Genomic DNA, 17937 nt, shown 5'->3' with positions numbered 1-17937 from the left:
GCTGCAGCCACAAGTGCAGGATCGATGGGAGATAGGTGCTCCCAAAAGACAACCAGGGTTTGCGAATTACATCAAACACAATTATAGATCTGATTTAATGTAAATCTAACTTTTGATTGTAATACAAAAAAGATTGAAAATAATATTTCAAAGTTAGACGAAATTGCAATAACCTTAGCAATTATTGATTGTAACAAAATCTGAGCTAATGTGTTGTTGCCTGCTTGTTTGGAGGTTTGATGATAGTTGATCATCATGCTTGTGAATGTTCATTGTATCACCTTTTAATGAATTGCTTTTCACTGTGAACAATGTGCCATGTTCCCTTACCATTATGTTTTCTATTTTTCATTTTGTCATATCAATGTTTTTTAGGCCAGTTTTGCCCACTGCAATTATTTCGTCGGGAATTTGTTATTTTTTTATCGGTACATGCCCGGTGTAACTTTTGTCCACCAAAATTTAGATATTTTGGAAAGAAATTACTGCTTTATTTTTTGTTTATATTGGAATTTTAAGACCATCTCCAACTCAACACCATTTTTGACGTCAAATGCTATTTTGGTGTAAGATTTAATGTTTTGGTGCTCCAACCCAACACCATTTCTTACACTATTTTGGTGTGTGAATAGTGTTACACCAAATTTGGAGTAACATTATGTGAGCGTTACTGTGTTAAACCAAAAATCAGACAAAACTGTTAGAAAAATAAAAGAAACTGGAAAAACATAAGAGTTTAAGAAATATTCCGAGTCCACAATTTTCTTGTGTGTCCTTAAGGAATTTTAACCCCCTCACACGTTGCCAAGGTAATGGATTAAATCCTCCCAGGATAAAACGGAATAAACCTTCCTGCAACAGTGGCAATACAAACTGCAGGATACCAACGAACTCAAAGAACGGAGCAAAATCACACTTACGAATTTGAGAGAGAGAGACTGCGAATTAGGATGCAGTATATTCAGAAAGAAAGAAGTTCTGGAGTGTTTTTCGTGTGTAGAAAATGGAGCCTTGCCTCAGAATTTATAGGCAATTATCAGAAGAGGTGTATGGAAAAGATGCCTTTTCAGAAGAATACGCTGCCTGCCGCGGTTCTACCGCGGTCGCGGCAGAACCGCGGTCAGAGGGGCTTTCTGAACCTGCCTGTCGCGGTCGCGGCAGAACCGCGGCCAGAGAGGCCCTCTGAACCTTCAGCAGCAGGGTAATTAATTATTAAATAATTAAATAAATTTTGTCCAAAAATAATCTTATCGATCATTTGACAAATCCGAATCCGAAGCCGAAGCCGAAGCCGAAGCCGAAGCCGAAGCCGAAGCCGAAGCCGAAGCCGAAGCCGAAGCCGAAGCCGAGCCGAGCGAGCGACGACGACGGCGCGAGGGTTCATTCTCTTCAACTCCTTTTATGAGCTTTAAGAAGTGATTTTATATATAAGCACACAAATGTGGTTGTCCCTCACCAATGAGGGACAAAGTGCAAGATAAAAGTTCACTTCTTCAAATTTTCAATTTTCCTCCATTTTATTTCCCTCCATTTTCAATTCACACTTCTTCTACTTTAAAGCCCAATGGCTTAAAGTCCAACAATCCCCCACATGAATGGGAATGGCTGTATCAAGAAAGATCATAGATGAAAGCTATGTGATTTGCAAGTAAGGATTAATTGCATCTGGATAAGTAGGTTTCCCTTTGAACTTTCCGTAGTGAACATATGTCGGATATACTCGGTCAATCGGTAGATTTGATATCTTTGAACCGTCGAACTTTAGTGTATACCTAGACAACCATATGTCACACAATCAACCCTTAACCGTCTTTTAGTTCTCATTGTTCGTTTCAGCCATGAACACCGCCTGGTCTCATAAGTGCGTAGAGAATTGGCCTTACAAAATTCTCATTGAAGCGGCTTCCACTTCATACATACATAGGTGATTCCTAAACGTGTAATCCTTTAGATTGACACTATTTGATAACTACCACATCAAACTTAGGTAATCATTAAAGAACGTGTAAAGTTCTATCCTTGTTACTGAACATTGTCTTCATCACGAGAAGGGACCAAAGATTTTACTTTGACAATGTTGAACCGGTCAATTACAACTTTGTTTGAGCTCCTTGAACCTAGATCTCGGAACATCCAAAATTCTAGGTAGAGTTACCGCCATGTTGACTTGTCCTCGGCTATAGTCCCATTCCCTTAGATGATTTCTCAACTCCCTCTCTAGTTAAGCCTTTTGTAAGCGGATCCGTCACATTATCCTTTGATCTTACATAATCAATAGTGATAATTCCAGTAAAAAGTAGTTGTCTAACTGTGTTATGTCTTCGTCGTATATGATGAGACTTTCCGTTATACATAACGCTCCCTGCCCGTCCTATTGCAGCCTCACTATCGCAATGTATGCAAATAGGAGACAAAGGTTTTGGCCAGAACGGAATGTCTTCTAAGAAATTTCGAAGCCATTCAGCTTCTTCACCGGCTTTATCCAAAGCTATAAACTCTGATTCCATTGTAGAGCGAGCGATGCACGTTTGTTTGGAAGACTTCCAAGATACTGCTCCTCCACCAACAGTAAAAACATATCCACTTGTGGACTTTGTTTCTGTTGAGCCGGTTATCCAATTTGCATCACTATATCCTTCGATAACCGGAGGATATTTATTGTAGTGCAAAGCGTAGTCTTGGGTATATTCCAAATATTCCAGAACTCGTTTCATTGCTACCCAGTGATGTTTGTTGGGATTACTTGTGAATCGACTAAGTTTACTTATCGCACAAGCTATATCAGGTCGTGTACAGTTCATGATGTACATTAAGCTTCCCAACACACGAGCATACTCCAATTGAGACGTACTTTCACCTTTATTCTTTATAAGATGATGATTTAAGTCAATTGGAGTTCTTGCACTTCTAAATTCCAAGTGTTTGAATTTTTCAAGTACCATTTTCACGTAATGTGATTGAGACAAAGCTAGACCCTGAGGAGTCCTCTGGATTTTAATTCCTAGAATTACATCGGCAACTCCTAAGTCTTTCATATCAAACTTACTAGCAAGCATACGCTTAGTAGCTTGAATGTCGGCAATGTCTTTGCTCATTATTAGCATATCATCAACATATAAGCAAACAATGACTATATGATTTGGAACGTTCTTAATGTAAACACATTTATCACATTCATTAATCTTAAAACCATTTGACAATATTGTTTGGTCAAATTTCGCATGCCATTGTTTGGGTGCTTGTTTTAGTCCATAAAGAGACTTAACAAGTCTACACACCTTCTTTTCTTTTTCCGGAACCACAAACCCTTCAGGTTGGTTCATGTAAATTTCTTCCTCAAGATCACCATTTAAAAAGGCTGTTTTTACATCCATTTGATGGATTTGAAGACCATACAAGGCGGCTAACGCTATTAGCATCCGAATGGATGTAATTCTTGTTACCGGCGAGTATGTGTCAAAATAGTCAAGACCTTCTCGTTGTCTAAATCCTTTGACAACAAGTCTTGCCTTGTATTTGTCAATAGTACCATCGTCTTTCATTTTCTTCTTGAAAATCCTTTTAGAACCCAACGTTTTGTTACCTGGAGGAAGATCAACCAATTCCCAAGTATGGTTGCTCAATATGGATTCTATTTCACTATTGACAGCTTCTTTCCAATATTGTGCCTCTATGGAAGACATTGCTTCCTTGAAGGTACGAGGCTCATTTTCTAACAGAAAAGTCAGAAAATCTGGACCGAATGAAGTAGATGTCCTTTGACGTTTACTTCTTCTCGGATTTTCTTCATTAGGCATATCATCTATTATTTCCTCCCAAAGTCGTTTTGACTTTTGGCAGGTCACTTCACTTTCCTTTTTATATGGAAAAATAGTTTCAAAGAATTCAGCATTATCTGATTCTATTATCGTATTAATGTGAATCTCAGGATTTTCTGATTTATGAACCAGAAAACGATATGCCTTGCTATTGGTTACATATCCAATAAACACACAATCAACCGTTTTTGGACCTATCTTAACCCTTTTAGGTTTAGGAACTTGTACTTTAGCTAAACACCCCCACACTTTGAAGTATTTCAAGCTAGGCTTCCTTCCTTTCCACTTCTCATAAGGAATGGATTGCGTTTTACTATGAGGTACACGGTTGATTATTCGGTTAGCTGCAAGTATAGCTTCCCCCCACAAGTTTTGTGGTAAGCCAGAACTTATCAGTAACGCATTCATCATCTCCTTCAATGTTCGATTCTTTCTCTCCGCAATTCCGTTAGATTGTGGAGAGTAAGGGGCAGTTGTTTGGTGAATAATGCCATTTTCCAAACATATTTCTTCAAAAGGAGATTCATATTCGCCACCCCTATCACTTCTTATCATTTTGATCTTTTTGTTTAGTTGCGTTTCAACTTCACTCTTGTATTGCTTGAAAGCATCAATTGCCTCATCTTTACTATTAAGTAAATAAACATAGCAGTATCTCGTGCAATCATCAATAAAAGTAATAAAATACTTTTTCCCACCGCGAGATGGTGTTGACTTCATGTCGCAAATATCTGTGTGAATTAAGTCTAAAGGACTTGAATTCCTTTCAACGGACTTATAAGGATGCTTAGCATACTTTGATTCCATTTGACATTTAGAATAATGCAATCAAATTTTGGCAATACTTCTAGATTTATCATCTTTCGCAATGTTTTGAAGTTTACGTGACCTAAACGGGAATGCCATAAAGTGTTTGACTCAAGCAAGTAAGAAGAAGCATTCACTTTATTGATAGGAACTGCTATTACATTTAGCTTAAAAAGGCCCTCATTTAGGTAACCTTTTCCTACATACATATCATTCTTACTTAGTACAACACTATTGGAAACAAAAATACATTTGAATCCATTCTTGACAAGAAGTGAAGTCGACACAAGATTCTTGCGAATTTCTGGAACATGGAGGACTTGGTTTAGAGTCACTATTTTTCCCAACGTCATCTTCAACGCAATCTTGCCAACTCCTTCAATTTTGGCTGTAGACGAATTTCCCTTGAAAATTGTCTCGTCGGGTCCTGCGGGGGCATAAGAAGAAAATAACTCCTTGTTAGCACAAACATGGCGGGTGGCTCCAGAATCTATCCACCATTCTTTCGGATTTCCTACCAAGTTGCATTCAGACAACATGGCACACAAGTCCTCCATGTCTTCAACATTTTCAACCATGTTTGCTTGATTTTTCTTCTTCTTTTTCTTCTGTACATCATTCTTTGGTGCACGACAATCCACGGCCTTATGCCCAGATTTTCTACAGTTGTGGCAATTACCCTTGAACTTCTTCTTGCTTGGGTAATTCTTTGGTCCAGAAGCCTTCTTTATTCCGGAAAACTTTCCGGGCTTTTCTACTGGTGCCATAGCATGAGCAGGAGTAGAACGGCTTGACGAGGCAGCCACATTTTTAACAGTAGCACCCGTTCCCGCAACATTTTCATTAGTTTGGTTTTCATTCATCATTTTTTTCTGTAAAGTTGGAAACAAAACAGAACTTGGTTAAATCAGTGAAGTTTTGATATCTTCAAACTGAATACCAAACCAAACATACAACACGTAACAATGGTGAAGTTTTTATATACTTCAAACCCGTACGTTTATTATTCCGGTATAGTTTTTATATACTTTAAACCGGATAGAACAATTATTGGAGTAGAAAGCACGAAGGCTTTAGTCTCCAAAACAGTATACAAAATATGAATAACAGTTTAATATATGTTTCAACACAGAAACGTTAGTTTAAAAATTCCTTAAGGTTGTGAGCGTTACTGTGTTAAACCAAAAATCAGACAAAACTGTTAGAAAAATAAAAGAAACTGGAAAAACAGAAGAGTTTAAGAAATATTCCGAGTCCACAATTTTCTTGTGTGTCCTTAAGGAATTTTAACCCCCTCACACGTTGCCAAGGTAATGGATTAAATCCTCCCAGAATAAAACGTAATAAACCTTCCTGCAACAGTGGCAATACAAACTGCAGGATACCAACGAACTCAAAGAACGGAGCAAAATCACACTTACGAATTTGAGAGAGAAAGACTGCGAATTAGGATGCAGTATATTCAGAAAGAAAGAAGTTCTGGAGTATTTTCGTGTGTAGAAAATGGAGCCTTGCCTCAGAATTTATAGGCAATATCAGAAGAGGTGTCTGGAAAAGGTGCCTTTTCAGAAGAATACGCTGCCTGCCGCGGTTCTACCGCGGTCGCGGCAGAACCGCGGTCAGAGGGGCTTTCTGAAAATATATGTTGAATGTGCATTCAGAGTTTTCCAATCTTGTTTTGCAATTATTACAAGGGCGTCATGTTTTTGGAGAAAAGAAGTGCCACATGATATATTAACTACATGTATTATACTGCGCAACATCATAATCGAGGATGAACGTGATCTTAATGCACCACATGCTTGGGAAGGTCCAACTCCAAAAGTAGAAGTGGCAGTAGATGCAAATTACCGATTTGAACAATTTTTAGTTCGACACAAAAAAATTAGGACAGAGATGCTCATTTTGCATTTCGTAATGCATTAATAGAGTATTTATGGGAGCAACATACTAATCCTGGAAGTTGAATATTTATGTAAAAATTAAACTAATTTTTTTACCATAATGTAATATTTATTTAACTATATCTTATCAATGATTTTATTTTTATTTGAATTATCCATTAATATGTATAATGAATAATATTTGCTTACAATTTATATTATTTAAGATATAAAATATTTTTATATTAAATGGTTATATAAGAAAGGAATATGAATTATATGGGATGAATATGTAAAAAGGAAAAAAGAAAAAAGGAAGGAATTGTTTATGAAATAAAAAAATAAATTTAAATAACACAAAATAATATAATATAGAAGAGAGAGAAGAATATAAAAGAGATATTCTTTTTTGGTGTAAAAATAATGTAATGAATTGGAGTTAATTTGGATAATTTGGTGGAAAAAAAATTGTGCAAGGGTTGGAGATGCCCTAAGCTCATATATATATATATATATATATATATATATATATATATATATATATATATATATATATATATATATATATATATATATATATANATATATATAAAATTGTTCCACAAGAAATAAACAAAAAAATATGGTAGATCTAAGACAGCGGTATAAGCTCTATCCAATGCTAGGTGTCTTTTTTCTTCTTTTTCCTTTCATTTTTTTGAAAAAGCATAAAACCATTTTTCATGTGCTAAAATTGTGCCTTGTTCCATGATCTGATGGCTCTGCCTCTGTCAATTCATACTACTTATCAGTGCTTAGAGTAACAAAGTCTTTTTTCTTTTATAATACAGTTAAATTGAGTACTTATTAATGAATTAATTCCAACAGTTGCATGAGGAAATTTAATCTTTTTTTAATGGTATTACATAACCAAAGAGTACTTCATGTGCAGCACAAAAATTGTGTTCTTGTCCTTTTTCATCCACCGCCATCCAAAACTTTTTTCTTTTGTTGTTTTTTGATTAAGGAAATGTCCAACATTAAATTACAAAGCTAGTAGATAGTAAAATAATACTATTAAGATGATTGAATAAATTCCAAAGAGACTGAGAGATCAATTGACAGGCGACTGTCAAAAAAAGCCAACCGACATACCACTGACCACTCTCGTACCCTATTGGACCACATGACTCTTTTCATTTTTTAATCCCCCACCTCTACCCATCTTTGTTTAGTTAATAACATAGAAAATGGAAGCAATGTGTATGTAAATAGGCCACAAAATTATAGCTCGTGTTATTTTTTGATCAGTGAACTACTCTCCTCCCGATTCTGTTCGGTTTAAAAAAAAAAAAAAAAAAAAAAAAACTACTCTCTCCCTCTTATTTTAAGAGTCGCTTTAACTCTTTTGACGTTCATGAAGAAAAATAACAAATATAATATATAGTTTACTAAGTTGCCCCAATTAAATATTTTTTGAGAATTGAGCAATATTAAAAAGAACTACTACTACTTTGATATTAAGGGTATAATGTAATGGGAGGAGTATTTCATTGGACAAGACTCGGGAGTTTGCTAACTATCTTTTCTTGGATTAGAAAGAAATGCAAGACAATCTTGATATGTATAAGTGCTCATTTTCACTTGATAATTTTTGCTTTTGCGGTTGAAATTCAAAAATAGCCAGATTTACAAGTGGTAATTGAAAAATAGTTACAATTTCAAAAGTAATCGAAATATAACCACTTTTCATATAAAGATAAATCTGAACGAAAATACTGTTCAAAATTCGGAAAATATTCCAGCATAATATACTGGAGTTCAAATTTTTACATGTGAACTTCCAGCATAATATACTGGAGTTCCAGCATAATATACTGGTACATCATATTATTCTGAAAGTTCATACACATGTGCTCCAATTTCCAGTATTTATGCTGGAACTTTCCGTGTACTGGAGTTCCAGCATAATATGCTGGAAGTTCATATATAGGTGCACCAATCTCCAGTATATTATGCTGGAACTTTCCGTGTTGCAGCAAAATAGTGGCTATTTTTCAATGACCTTGCAAACACTGGCTATATTTCAATTACCAATCCGAAAACTGGCTAGCCCGTGCCATTTTCACGAGAAAATGTTATTTTCAGACTCATGTTAACCAGACGCTTGAAATTCATCAGATAGTCCAACTTGGTATTCTTTTAGTTGAAGGACATGACACGCACCAAAGAAATGAGAGGTAGAAAAACGCAGAAGTCATCATCTTGATATAAAAATCCAAACCATTTGCAGTTACTCAAGGAATTGATTGCGTTTGGTCTTGGTGGTACTAAAGATAGGAAAACGAAGTGTGTATTTGTTGACACTATTAAAGAAATTTCCCTTCTTAAACTTCAGATGTTCCAAACAACACACTTGCTTTTCCTAAAGATAATGTTTCTCATCCAAATATACAGAAAAAGAAGACTAAGAGTTTCTCTGGACATCTTTTTATTTTTCTGTGGTTTTCTTTTCACCATCAAGCCTACGCCCCTCCAATCCTTCCAAACTATTGTCAACCAAGTATACTAGTTAAGTCTCTGTCAATGTTCAAGAAGCAACATAGCTGACTTTTTATATATTTTTGCTCCCCCATGAAGGAAAAAGACAGATAACAAAAGAAAATAAAATGAAAATAAAAAAAGCTTCATACCAAGGGTGCATGGAATTGTACTTTGAACATATACTATCAAAAAAATGACATTTGAATTGATGTTGTTATATACTATCAATGCTCATTCATATGACATTACAATTACAATAGACCTATTGATAACTTTTACTACAAGACTGAAATACAGAGCTTTTGACTTCTTTCATAAGACAATAAAAATAGCTACAACACGAGAGCAACCTAGAATATAGCAGAACAAGTGTGAACACTATAATGCACATCCCCGGAGAGCAAGCTAGCATTTAGCAGAACAAAAAAAAAAAAAGTACTCCAATGCACATCCCCTAAAGGGTTTTGCTGTCTTTTCTGTACATAAGAATTTAGAGATAGAAACCTCTGTGCAACACTTTAAACGCAAGCTACCTGACGTCTCTTAATCATCTTTTCCAGGTTCTCTGACACCAATGCAGTCAAATTGGGATCCTCAAATCCAAGCTCAGGACCAACTCTGCACCACAAAAGTACAAAAGGAAATGCTATAGTAAAACTGATTCATGGGAAAGAGAGTATAACAATCCTTGTCTTTCCCCCTTCCATTTAGGTTTTATAACTTTTTTCCGAGTAAAACAGAAGAGGCAAAGCAAACAACTGAGGAATGGACTCTAATGGATGGAGTTTTTTCTGGCCGTTCCAGTTGAACTCAATCAAAGAGGCCTTTAGAAGCCTCTAAATGGTATAAGCAGTCGAGATCAACAATGATAGACACATAGCTCAGCAGTAGGATTTATTAAACAAGTCAATATCGTTTTTTCTACCTCAACCTAGAACCTCTAGATAAAATTGTCATAGACATCCCTATTATACAAGGAAATCGAGAGAAAAGCTGTAAAGAAAGAATAACACATGAAACTGCTTACTTAGGATCCAGAACCAACTTCTGAACTTCTTTGATGGCCGAGCTTGCTGCATAGAGCGATATCTTCCCCACCTGTATGAAATGATAGAATAAAGTTAATACCAATCCAAGGGAGCTGAGGCAGGCAAAGAATAAGAATCATCACTCAGACCTCCAACATTTGCAGCTTCGCATTATGAGTATTAGGAAGGCCACGAATTTCTTCAGCCATTCTAACCGCCTCATCTAAACTTTCTGGAGAAAGAAAATCAAGGCCCAATTGAACAGTGGACTGCAATAAAATGGGGAGAGGAATCAGATGCAATTAGGCAGGGCAATCAGCAGAACTTTCTATATCACACACTAACGAAGGTACTTTATGCAGTTTCTTCAATGGCTCTGGTAGAGAGTGTTTTTAAAAGGTCGAAGTTCCTCATTTAACATATATAAACATGTTTCTTTTATGAGTACAACTAGGAGGATTAAGAACCTAAATTGTTTACGAGCCACTCATAAAATTCATCGTGCCCACTAACCTGAAGATTCCTCACTTGGAAAGGACATCCAGCAGGAATGAAAATTGCTTCACCTAACTGCTGTTCAAATGACCAAGGCTCTATTCCTGAGAGTAATCAGAGTTTCAATCGAAGGATCAGTTTAAATAGAAGCAAGCAACAGAAAAACAATAGAGGACAGAGAAGGAAAATGTAAAGATCAGTGATAGGCATTTAGATGTTTCGAAGAATATTTGCATATCAGAGTCCAGTTTTAGGGCCTGACTAAATCTCCCGAAGTTGAGAACTAAAAGCAGAACAAATCAGTTCCCAAAAATAAGAACTCAAGGAAACTTTCATGAAGATAGCAAAAATCCAATTCCAAGGCAAGCATATCAAGGGGAAGATACTGTAAGCCCAAAATTGCCAGCACATGACGAAGATGCTTGAAAACATGTTCTTGGGCTGACATATTGCATTACAGATCTTAATCTCACATTGTCAACTTTAATAACAAATTATTACTCTTACCAAATATCTCTTTCAACTTTCTCTTATGATGCTCATTCAAATATACTATTCCATCGTGGAGAGGACTGGGCACCTGAGACCAACAACGTAGGAAGCAAATACGATGACCTCAATATCTAGATTCTAGAGAGAGAAGTACTTGGACAAATTATTGCATTTAAGAAGAAACGTACAGAATCGTCTATTACACGGTCTGAATCTCCATGTCTCTTCCAATGAAATCTTAGATACTCGATCAGCATCGGCACATCCTGCCTGCGGAAGACATCCCAAAGAGCCCCAGAGTGACTCGTCTCAGAGCTGTTTAAATTGGAACCATTCAGATCTTCATGACTAAAGTTATCTACATCAATCTGAGAAGCTCTGCTCTCTTGGTCGACCAACATTTTATTGGCATTTGAATCTGTATCAGCATAATGATCATCCCCTTTATCTCCACCAGGTGAGAATTTGGAGAAATCTCCTTCGCTTGAGACATTTAGTGCAGCACCAGGAAATTCTCTGTGATCAGATTCAGCAAAGGCTTTCTGTATCTTTCCTATCTTTGTCTTCTGCCAACCTTTTAGTTTGACCTCACTGACATGGACCAAAAGGAATACCTAATTACAGAGAAGAAACAGCAACCCAAATCATTTATCAGCTGAAATCAGGATTTGTACTGTAAGACCATGTAAAAGAGAAGTGCAAATTAATATTTGTTCCTGATGACTTAAATTAAGGCCAGGATCAGGAATTTTCCATTATCAAATCAATGGCATATCAAACTGACTAAACAATCAAATTTGTTTTTGTTAACTAGAAACCTTAGACTCTTCTTGACAGCTCAAGCTTCAAAATTTTTACTACAGAGAAAAACAAATAATCCTGAAGATCTAATTCACAGATGCATTTCCAAGTACGAGTACACGTCATCCTCATAGTGGAAGTCAAGTTACTTTGCATATCACATGGTATCGACTTCAAACAACCACAAGAAAGAATCTTATCGAAGTAGGGATGGCATGAGAAGGATATTATGGTACTCACTAGGTCACGCATGTTGATGTGCAGATTGTTCACTGAGTCACCTCTACCAAGTTCTTCATACATCCCATAAGAAATAAAAATCTTAGGACCAACATCATTCTGCAGGGAATAATGAGGCAATTTTGCAGCTACATTTAGAAGACCCCACTTGGAGTGGATGAATTCAAGTAAAGGAAGTTTACTAATAAACTCAGGTCTCTGGTATAACAAAAACTCTTCTGAAGCACTAGGAGAAGGCCAATCTTTCAATTTGAGCATTTCTGGCCAACCATTCTCATGAATTCTTCCCTCTGAGTATCCTCTGATGAACTGACCAAGCTGAATATCAATCTGTAAAACAATAAGTACAAGAGACGGTGGTATGGTCAGCCGAAGATAAAAGGAAATCAACAGGCCAAACTTCTGCTGAAAGTGGACACAATTTTTTCATACATATGATAGTGGAGATGAACCTCATGCCAATCTAAAGCAAGTTGAAACTAGATCTAGCTAGTAATGCAAGCTAGAGACAACTGGTACCAACCTCACTCCAATCAAAGCAATCAATGGCCTTCACAGTTCTGTTATCATCTTTTGTTTTCTCCTCAGTTGTCTCCCTTACTCCTCTCCATATTACGACTGGATCCCAGTTTGACATTGATGATACATCATAAACATCCTTGATGATAACAGGTTTACCTCTGCCCCACTGCTTTCTGAATTTCTCAATCCCTTCACTTCTAATATCTTCAGAAGATGGATGGTACAAAAAGTTATCATCACCATTCTCTCTATGAGCAGCCTGGAACAACTTCCCTTCAGAGGTATTATCTAGATCACCAGAATCACATACTTCACAGCCACTAACCATTTCTTCTACATTTTTCACCAGTTTAGCCACCCAATTCATCTTAAAGATTCGCTTTAATGATAAGACAGAGGAATTGCAGCCTCCATATTGCTTCGGTGGACATGGTATGTAGCCATTACTATCTGTTTTCCAATCAGAAAGCTTGGTGAATAAATTTAGATGAACGTTTGACAATTTCACTTCCTTTGACGTGGCTTCTCTGCCATCAACTCTTCTTGGGAACTGCTTACCCCTGTCTTCCTGAATAACCTTGGTTGCATCTCTGATATCTTTGCAGCAGCTGAGGCAGAGGTCATATGAGCAATTTGGGCAGTGTCTATGGTAATCAATAATTGGTATCCTGCAGAAATTACTGCAAGCAGAAACATCTTCGTGATATATATTTTGACAAGCAAAGGGGTTGAGAGTGCACATTTCCTAACAGCAGGAATGGGCAATAGTGAAACATTTTTTAACTTGAAAATATTACCAGCACATTTGCTCATCTGCATTCAATTTGGTCCGGCCGAGATCCATTCCATTTCCTGAAGAATACAATTCAGTTCATAGTTCAACCATTATCAAATTTGGAGTCCCCCTATACCTCAATAAAGATGCAAAAGGTCATACTTATACCTCGAAGTTTTTTTTCCAGCTCTACCTCAAAGCACTGCTGATTATGAATGTGCTTAACAACTGGAAGAACTGCTGATAAAAGGGAATAGAGAAACTGCAGTTTGTTTTGTGCAGGTATCTCCCTTATTCTAACCTATGCTCACAGCAATAATGAATCACATATCAGAAAGGAATACTTTATACATATTAAGCAAAACCATAGAATGCCTCACGTAAAGCTCTTTTAGCCTAATAGGTAAATACCTTTATCAAGTTGCCTCCACGCAAACACACTTTACAATTGCAACTACCACGACACGCAGGACAAATCCTTTGTATCTCTTCAACTGGCATGTCGGAGTACCTGACATTAAACACTGTAGTCATTGCATAGGAAATGGAGAAACTAGACATGTTACTCTTTTTAATGAGTCTCACCAAGTTGAGATGCAGCTTTCACAGTATCCTCTTCTATCACATCTAAGGCACCAAGTTACTCGTTGATTGTTCCGCCTACACTGGTGACAACGTTGTCCCCCTGTATTATCAGAAGAATCCGAGCTCGCTTCAGAAGTTCCCTAGGGGCAAAATTAAGGGAGCTCAAGTGAGGATACAACAGACAACCAGAACTGTTGACTTATAATACTTGGAGAGCTAATGAAATTTCAGGTCTAAGAAACTCTAATTGAATCCTAGGCGATATGTCTACATGAAGCTTAATGTGCAGATTACATAACGATCACCACAATTTCTTATCTTAATTAGAATTATGTTTTTTTACTTAATGAACTTTCCCTGCATCACATTGTCCTAGAATAATCTCAGGTTTACTAAAAAACAATTGTCCACTTCCTAAAGTAACTTCATTCCCGGCGGTACTCAACCATGAGTTCAAACTCACCGTCGTAGGACTTGAATCAAACATCTTCTGCGATCTGCTTCTGGACGACTCCATACCAGAAGGGGGTGGCGTCCTGTAACCTCTATGGCTTTCATCATACTGCATACCTTCCATGTCTATATCATCAGCAGACTTCATGCTGCGAAGCAAAAACATCTTGCTTTGAGGTGTTTCAGATAAATAACTCATCCGATTCTTTGACGCCTTTTCCTTATGCCTCTTCCCAGAGACTGCACCAGAATAATCCTCATTTTTCTGGTTTGCATCTGGTAAATCCATATCATCACTTTTACTCTCCGAATATATATCATTTTCATCCAATGATTTTCTCTTTCCTTTTTTCATGTTCGCTCTCATTGCAGAATTTGCAGCCCTCTTCTTAGCCTGTATGTAGTGCTTTTCACACACAGTCTTATCGGGCATAGACATTGCAGTGCATCTCCATTGTTTCCCATCGGACCTCTTACACCGCAAATCATCAGGAATCCCGATGTTATCTTCACCAGGCCCAGAGGATGTTCGTGTATAATCCATCAAGATGTGCAATATGAAGTGAAGATGCTAAACTATCATCCAAAACCATATGATGAACAACCTGAACATTCACAAGATAGGTAGCCAGGAAAACAGAAAGAGGAATCAAACTACATGAACTTGAAACCACAAAAACTTTAAAAGTTCTAAAAGCTTATTAAAGTTAAGTTAAATCTATAGAAAGATTTACAACAAGGCAGCGAGTATAATGCATAAATATGCACTACAAGGTTCTGTAGGGTGCATCTTCAGGATGCTTAATATTTTATATAGATGAACAAGAATGACATGCAATCTTGATCTCCTAAGTTTCTTCCTATAAATCTCATACTTATTCTACATGGATAAACAATGTAAAGACTCCTGACAAACACCAGCCTAAAGTAAGTGTAACAACAACTAAGCCCTAATCCCGATGAGTTGGTATTGCCTATATGGGTCCTTTGTTTCCATTGTATTATGCACTTAGCTAAATTCGCATAAAACTCGTGATACTCAGTGTCTTTCAAAATCCCATTCACATGAGAGAACGTTCAGAATATAGATTAGTAATAATGAGGGATACACTAGTGTGTCATCTAAAAAAATATTTTTTCATCGCATAGTAAGCAAATAAGAACACCAAACTAACCTCAGAGTATCACAAAGAACTAGAAGAAATAAAAATTGCAACCTGGTTCTCAATTCGTATTCTATAGTTAAGAATAAAACTTAAGGGATCAATCTCTCCTCGCCTTTCAAATTTGACCTAGCCCTTGATCTTCATGGACAGATTTCATGAGATACTCTGGGTTGAGGAATGACTTCAGCCAATTCAAAAAGTAATTCTCTTAGCTTAGCCAATTATTGGGAAAGATACTACATAGATTCGCTCCCTCTATAAAAAAAACCTTCCTTTTTTTTTTTTGAATTCTTTTTCACTTCCCTTTCGATAGCAGAAAAACTAATACTTGCAAAGTAATATCAATGCTCTTTAAGCATTCTGCTCTATTCGCCCATTTACAATTACAGAACAGAAAAAATCCATCTCTCAGTAAAACGAAACCAAAAAAAAACATGTCAAAAGAATCCAAATTCTGCGGCAGATATTGTTTTAAATCCAAAAAGGCATGTAAATTCGGGGACAATTTTCAGCTATAATCAGAAAAAAAAACATAATAGTCTTACATTAGCGGCGAATTATGGAGGGTCAAGTTTCAAAATTCATCAACAAAAAAATTAGGGTGAAAAAAAAACAGTTTTTTAACAGTAAAGGAAGATCAGTAACTACCTTTTGTTATATATATTTTTTATGAAATATGAATAAGAGTAAACAGTGAATGAGAAAAAAGTAGAGAGAGAAATTAAGAGAGAGAACCTGGGTGGGTAATTGGTGAAGTAGTAATTCGCAGGACTGTGAGATGCAGAAGACGCGAAGGAGAAGGAGACGAATAAAACGACGCCGTGGAAGACTTGCTGTAACAAGTCCTGCACTGCAGCTGACATCCCATCTTCTCTCGTCCCTTATTTTTCTTTTTTCCTTTTTGGAAAAGAAAAAGGTTAAAGGGAACAAATTTCTTAGCTTGGCTAAAATATTAAAATTAAGTGCTCTTCCAAAGATTATTAAATTGTCTATTTAAAATATGATACGAGAACGAATTTCAAAAAATTATTTCTTCATTCCATTTATATCGGAAGTGTTGATAATTACAGTAAATGCCCTTATGATATGAGAAGCCTACACAATTTTGTAATTCGTTTAATTAAAATAGAAGCAATGTGTAACAACGTGAGTATTAAAGTTAAATTTTCAAGAAGCAATTCTTGTAAAAAGAAAAACATTCAATATAATAAATTTTATGAAGTTTGATGTGCTTTGTCACATGTTTAAAAGAGTTTATTATAAATGAGAATTAACGTTCACTAAAATTTGAATCTTGTAAAATTCTTAGGCAGAAAATGAGCACAAATCTTTCAATCACTAATTAAAATATTTCTCCGTTCTGCACAATGCTAATAGGATTCACATTCTTTATTTGAATCTGCCTTTTTTATTACTCTTTCATTTATTTTAATTTTACACACTTAAAAATGAGAAAAGATATGGTCTATGTGAAGATGACAAAGAGGAGACTCAGATACATCTTTTCTCGGAATGTGAATGGTCATAAGAGTTGCAGGATCGACTGGAAAGCTGGTCAGGCATTACAATGCAAAGGAAACAAGTGACACAGGGATTACAATCGATCAATGGTAGGCACCGGAGACAATTCAAGAAAGAACTTGCAGTAATCTATCACACCTGGTAGGCGAGGAATTAGAAATATTTCAAAGCAACAACTGTAAATATAGAGCAAGTCGTTACTCAGGTGAAGAAAGAAATTAGAGGAATGATAGATCATATGAAAGACAATAAACAAGCTAGGAAATGTAGGTATATAGTGCAAAGACTGTGTAATTAGAAGAGAGTCTGATTCTGGAGGCTTGGGAAACATGCACCCTTCATGGAAGGTGGTGTTAATTTCTCAAGTGCTCTTTAGTGTGTAATTGTTTTTGTTTGTTCTGGTAATATATTTACAGCTTATTACCAAAAGAATGAGAAAAAATACACTCATTTTCCATCTTATAAGAGGTTTAAGCGCTTGATTTTGAGGAAAGAATGGTGTTGCCAACTAAGAAGTTTGCATTCCCAAAGTTTAAACCCGAGACTTACAATAAGTGTGGAGAGTTCTCAACTATCACACCACAGTCCTTAATACGGAAGTATTGAGAGAGAAAAAATACATTTCCTTGTAAATTTATTAGTATTATACATTGGAAATTTCCTTTTAAAGGAAATAAATACCTTGACACAAAAGGCAGACATTTGAAATGTAACACCCCATACATTCATGATACAATGCATCTTAAGTGAATCAATGTAAGCCGGAGAGCTTAAGGACCTTTACAAAGATAATGATGGGTTAAAACAAGTGTTAAGGAAGTATTGTGA

The 17937-nt window shown here is 36.3% G+C and overlaps 1 protein-coding gene across 1 annotated transcript; it reads right to left on the bottom strand.

Annotated features, from left to right (window-relative positions):
- Window positions 1-9211: 9211 nt before the first annotated feature.
- On the bottom strand, window positions 9212-16481 carry LOC109240531 (lysine-specific demethylase JMJ25). The gene is made up of 14 exons (XM_019407185.1): window positions 16324-16481; window positions 14433-15027; window positions 13970-14109; window positions 13796-13895; window positions 13553-13685; window positions 13407-13461; window positions 12611-13289; window positions 12088-12417; window positions 11235-11660; window positions 11062-11134; window positions 10573-10658; window positions 10209-10328; window positions 10059-10129; window positions 9212-9649 (listed from the first exon to the last, which is right to left on the bottom strand). The coding sequence occupies exons 2-14, from the start codon at window positions 14964-14966 to the stop codon at window positions 9550-9552; spliced, it is 2847 nt and encodes a 948-aa protein (XP_019262730.1). The 5' UTR covers window positions 14967-15027; window positions 16324-16481; the 3' UTR covers window positions 9212-9549.
- Window positions 16482-17937: the final 1456 nt, after the last annotated feature.

This window comes from Nicotiana attenuata, unplaced genomic scaffold (genome assembly GCF_001879085.1).
Source record: "Nicotiana attenuata strain UT unplaced genomic scaffold, NIATTr2, whole genome shotgun sequence".
In the NCBI taxonomy this organism is placed as follows: Eukaryota; Viridiplantae; Streptophyta; class Magnoliopsida; order Solanales; family Solanaceae; genus Nicotiana; species Nicotiana attenuata.
This window is presented reverse-complemented; position numbering and strand designations above follow the sequence as displayed.

Coding starts and splice junctions, on each gene's coding strand:
- LOC109240531 (XM_019407185.1), bottom strand. CDS start 14,966: ATGGATTATACACGAACATCCTCTGGGCCTGGTGAAGATAACATCGGG. Junction 14,110..14,432: donor TTGATTCAAGTCCTACGACG/GTGAGTTTGAAC, acceptor TTTTGCCCCTAG/GGAACTTCTGAAGCGAGCTC. Junction 12,418..12,610: donor ATTGCTTTGATTGGAGTGAG/GTTGGTACCAGT, acceptor ATTGTTTTACAG/ATTGATATTCAGCTTGGTCA.